The 1851-nt window shown below is 46.5% G+C and overlaps 1 protein-coding gene across 1 annotated transcript; it reads right to left on the reverse strand.

The window, feature by feature from the left end:
• Window positions 1–669: 669 nt before the first annotated feature.
• Window positions 670–1764, reverse strand: Pmar_PMAR004667 (ATP-binding cassette transporter, putative; the record flags this gene model as incomplete). Its single annotated transcript, XM_002776123.1, has 1 exon — window positions 670–1764. The coding sequence occupies one exon, from the start codon at window positions 1762–1764 to the stop codon at window positions 670–672; it is 1095 nt and encodes a 364-aa protein (XP_002776169.1).
• Between the last annotated feature and the right edge of the window lie 87 nt (window positions 1765–1851).

Consider the following 1851-nt stretch of genomic DNA (forward strand, 5'->3'; position numbering starts at 1 on the left):
ACATGATTGTTCAGCCACGGATGACCTAAGTCGCGGCTAAAACCGGACTATGTTGAATGTGAGCGTCTGTGTTCTTATGCTACATCATAGGAACACAGAGCAGCCATATCGGAGACTTAGTCGACCCGTCGCTGGCCCCAGAAAGACCAGGAGACCCCCTAGAAATAGGTGCGAGCAGTACGACGATGTGTGATTCTCGACGGCCCACGTTGTGCCGCATAACAGCTATGTATTGACTGCAGATGCTGACCATTCCCTGAACCGTTCAGGCTAAACGCCACCATAACGATCGTCGAGAATCTGTCAGTGCGCGGCAAGAATACGACATTGCAGCACCCGCAATTAACCTTGTCTACTGCGTAAGCATCATTTACCTTGATAAGATGTATTATGCGTGAGAAAATATCGATATACTGTGGCCATAGCTATTTGATAACACAAAAAACTAATGCTGCAGACAATGTCTGTATACAGGAGATAATTGAATAAAATTGGTCTTAGTCGGACTTCAATCGATTCAACGCAAAACCAGATGTATACAGTGCCTAGGATGGTGATCTAGAACCCAGGGCATCCGGGTCATGACTCCTACTCATCCCTATCAAGAACTCCCCAATAGAATGACTTCGACTCAAACTCTTTTAAACCCGACTTGTATAGAAAAATGGCTTAGAAGACGTACCTAGCCTTTCTCTTCAGAACGATATTGGTGCCAATACGGAGAACAACAATGAGTCCCAGCAGAACACCAATATCAAGCCCGACCAGATCAGACTTGGAATCATTGATTTCGGCTAGTCGGGTGTAATCAAAACCGAATTCGGTAAAGAAGGCTAAATTGACACCATACTTCAAAGCACACAGCCATTGAACCCATCGTAGCCAGACTGGGATATTACTGATGCTAGTGAACAACCCAGAAAAGACCGTCTGTGGAACAAAAAGCAAGGGGATCAACTGAATGGCTTGGGCACCCGAATTGACAGCGGCTCCTACCATCTGTGCTAAGGAGACCGAAGAAACATTCATAACCCACGATATGAGGAACCAATAGAATATGCTGCCTTGAAAGTTCATCATATAGTACGCAATGAGGACTTGTACAATGGAGTCGAGAAGAGATAATGGGAACTCAACCATCATCTTGGCGATCGTATAAGGGATGGTAGAGTACATATTGCTGGCATACTCCCTGAGAAAGATACCACGTTGCTCAGGGAAGTGCAAGATGGTCGATTGAGCCGACCCCATCATGGCAGATATACAGACAGTAACCATACCACCATAGTAAGGAATGAACTTGTCAACGTTAGTCAGCCAATAGTCCTCACTCTGGGTAGAGCCAGCATCGAAGAATACACAACCAAAGAGGAGATTGAGGATGATAAGAACGCTATATCGAGCAATGAGTACTGGCTTGTTACGGAACGTGTCCCTGGCATCACGAAGGAAAAGCTCCGTCAACTGCGCCGTCATACTAGATGGCCTAGACTTTGCCTTCAACGGTGGAGCATCGTCGCCTTTCGCCCTAGACGCTTTAATGCCAGGTATGATTCTGGCTTGGGCCTTCTTTTTATAGGTTGCAGCCAGTTTCTCTATCTCTTCCTCAGACGCGGTTTGGAGCTCAGAGAGGACGAAGTCTGCTGGGTTGTAATCAGATGGACACTGTTTCGATGTACTATCCTGGATGAAGGCTTTGAGATCGGCAGTCGGGCCCAAGTACACCATTCTACCACTGCAAATAACCAGAGTGTTATCAAACATAGAGTAGATCTCACTCGACGGTTGATGGACTGTTACCACCACGGCTACACCTGACCGAGCCAGGTCCTTGAGAACTTTCATAGTAGT

Source organism: Perkinsus marinus (genome assembly GCF_000006405.1).
Source record: "Perkinsus marinus ATCC 50983 genomic scaffold scf_1104296954262, whole genome shotgun sequence".
NCBI classification, from domain to species: Eukaryota; Perkinsozoa; order Perkinsida; family Perkinsidae; genus Perkinsus; species Perkinsus marinus.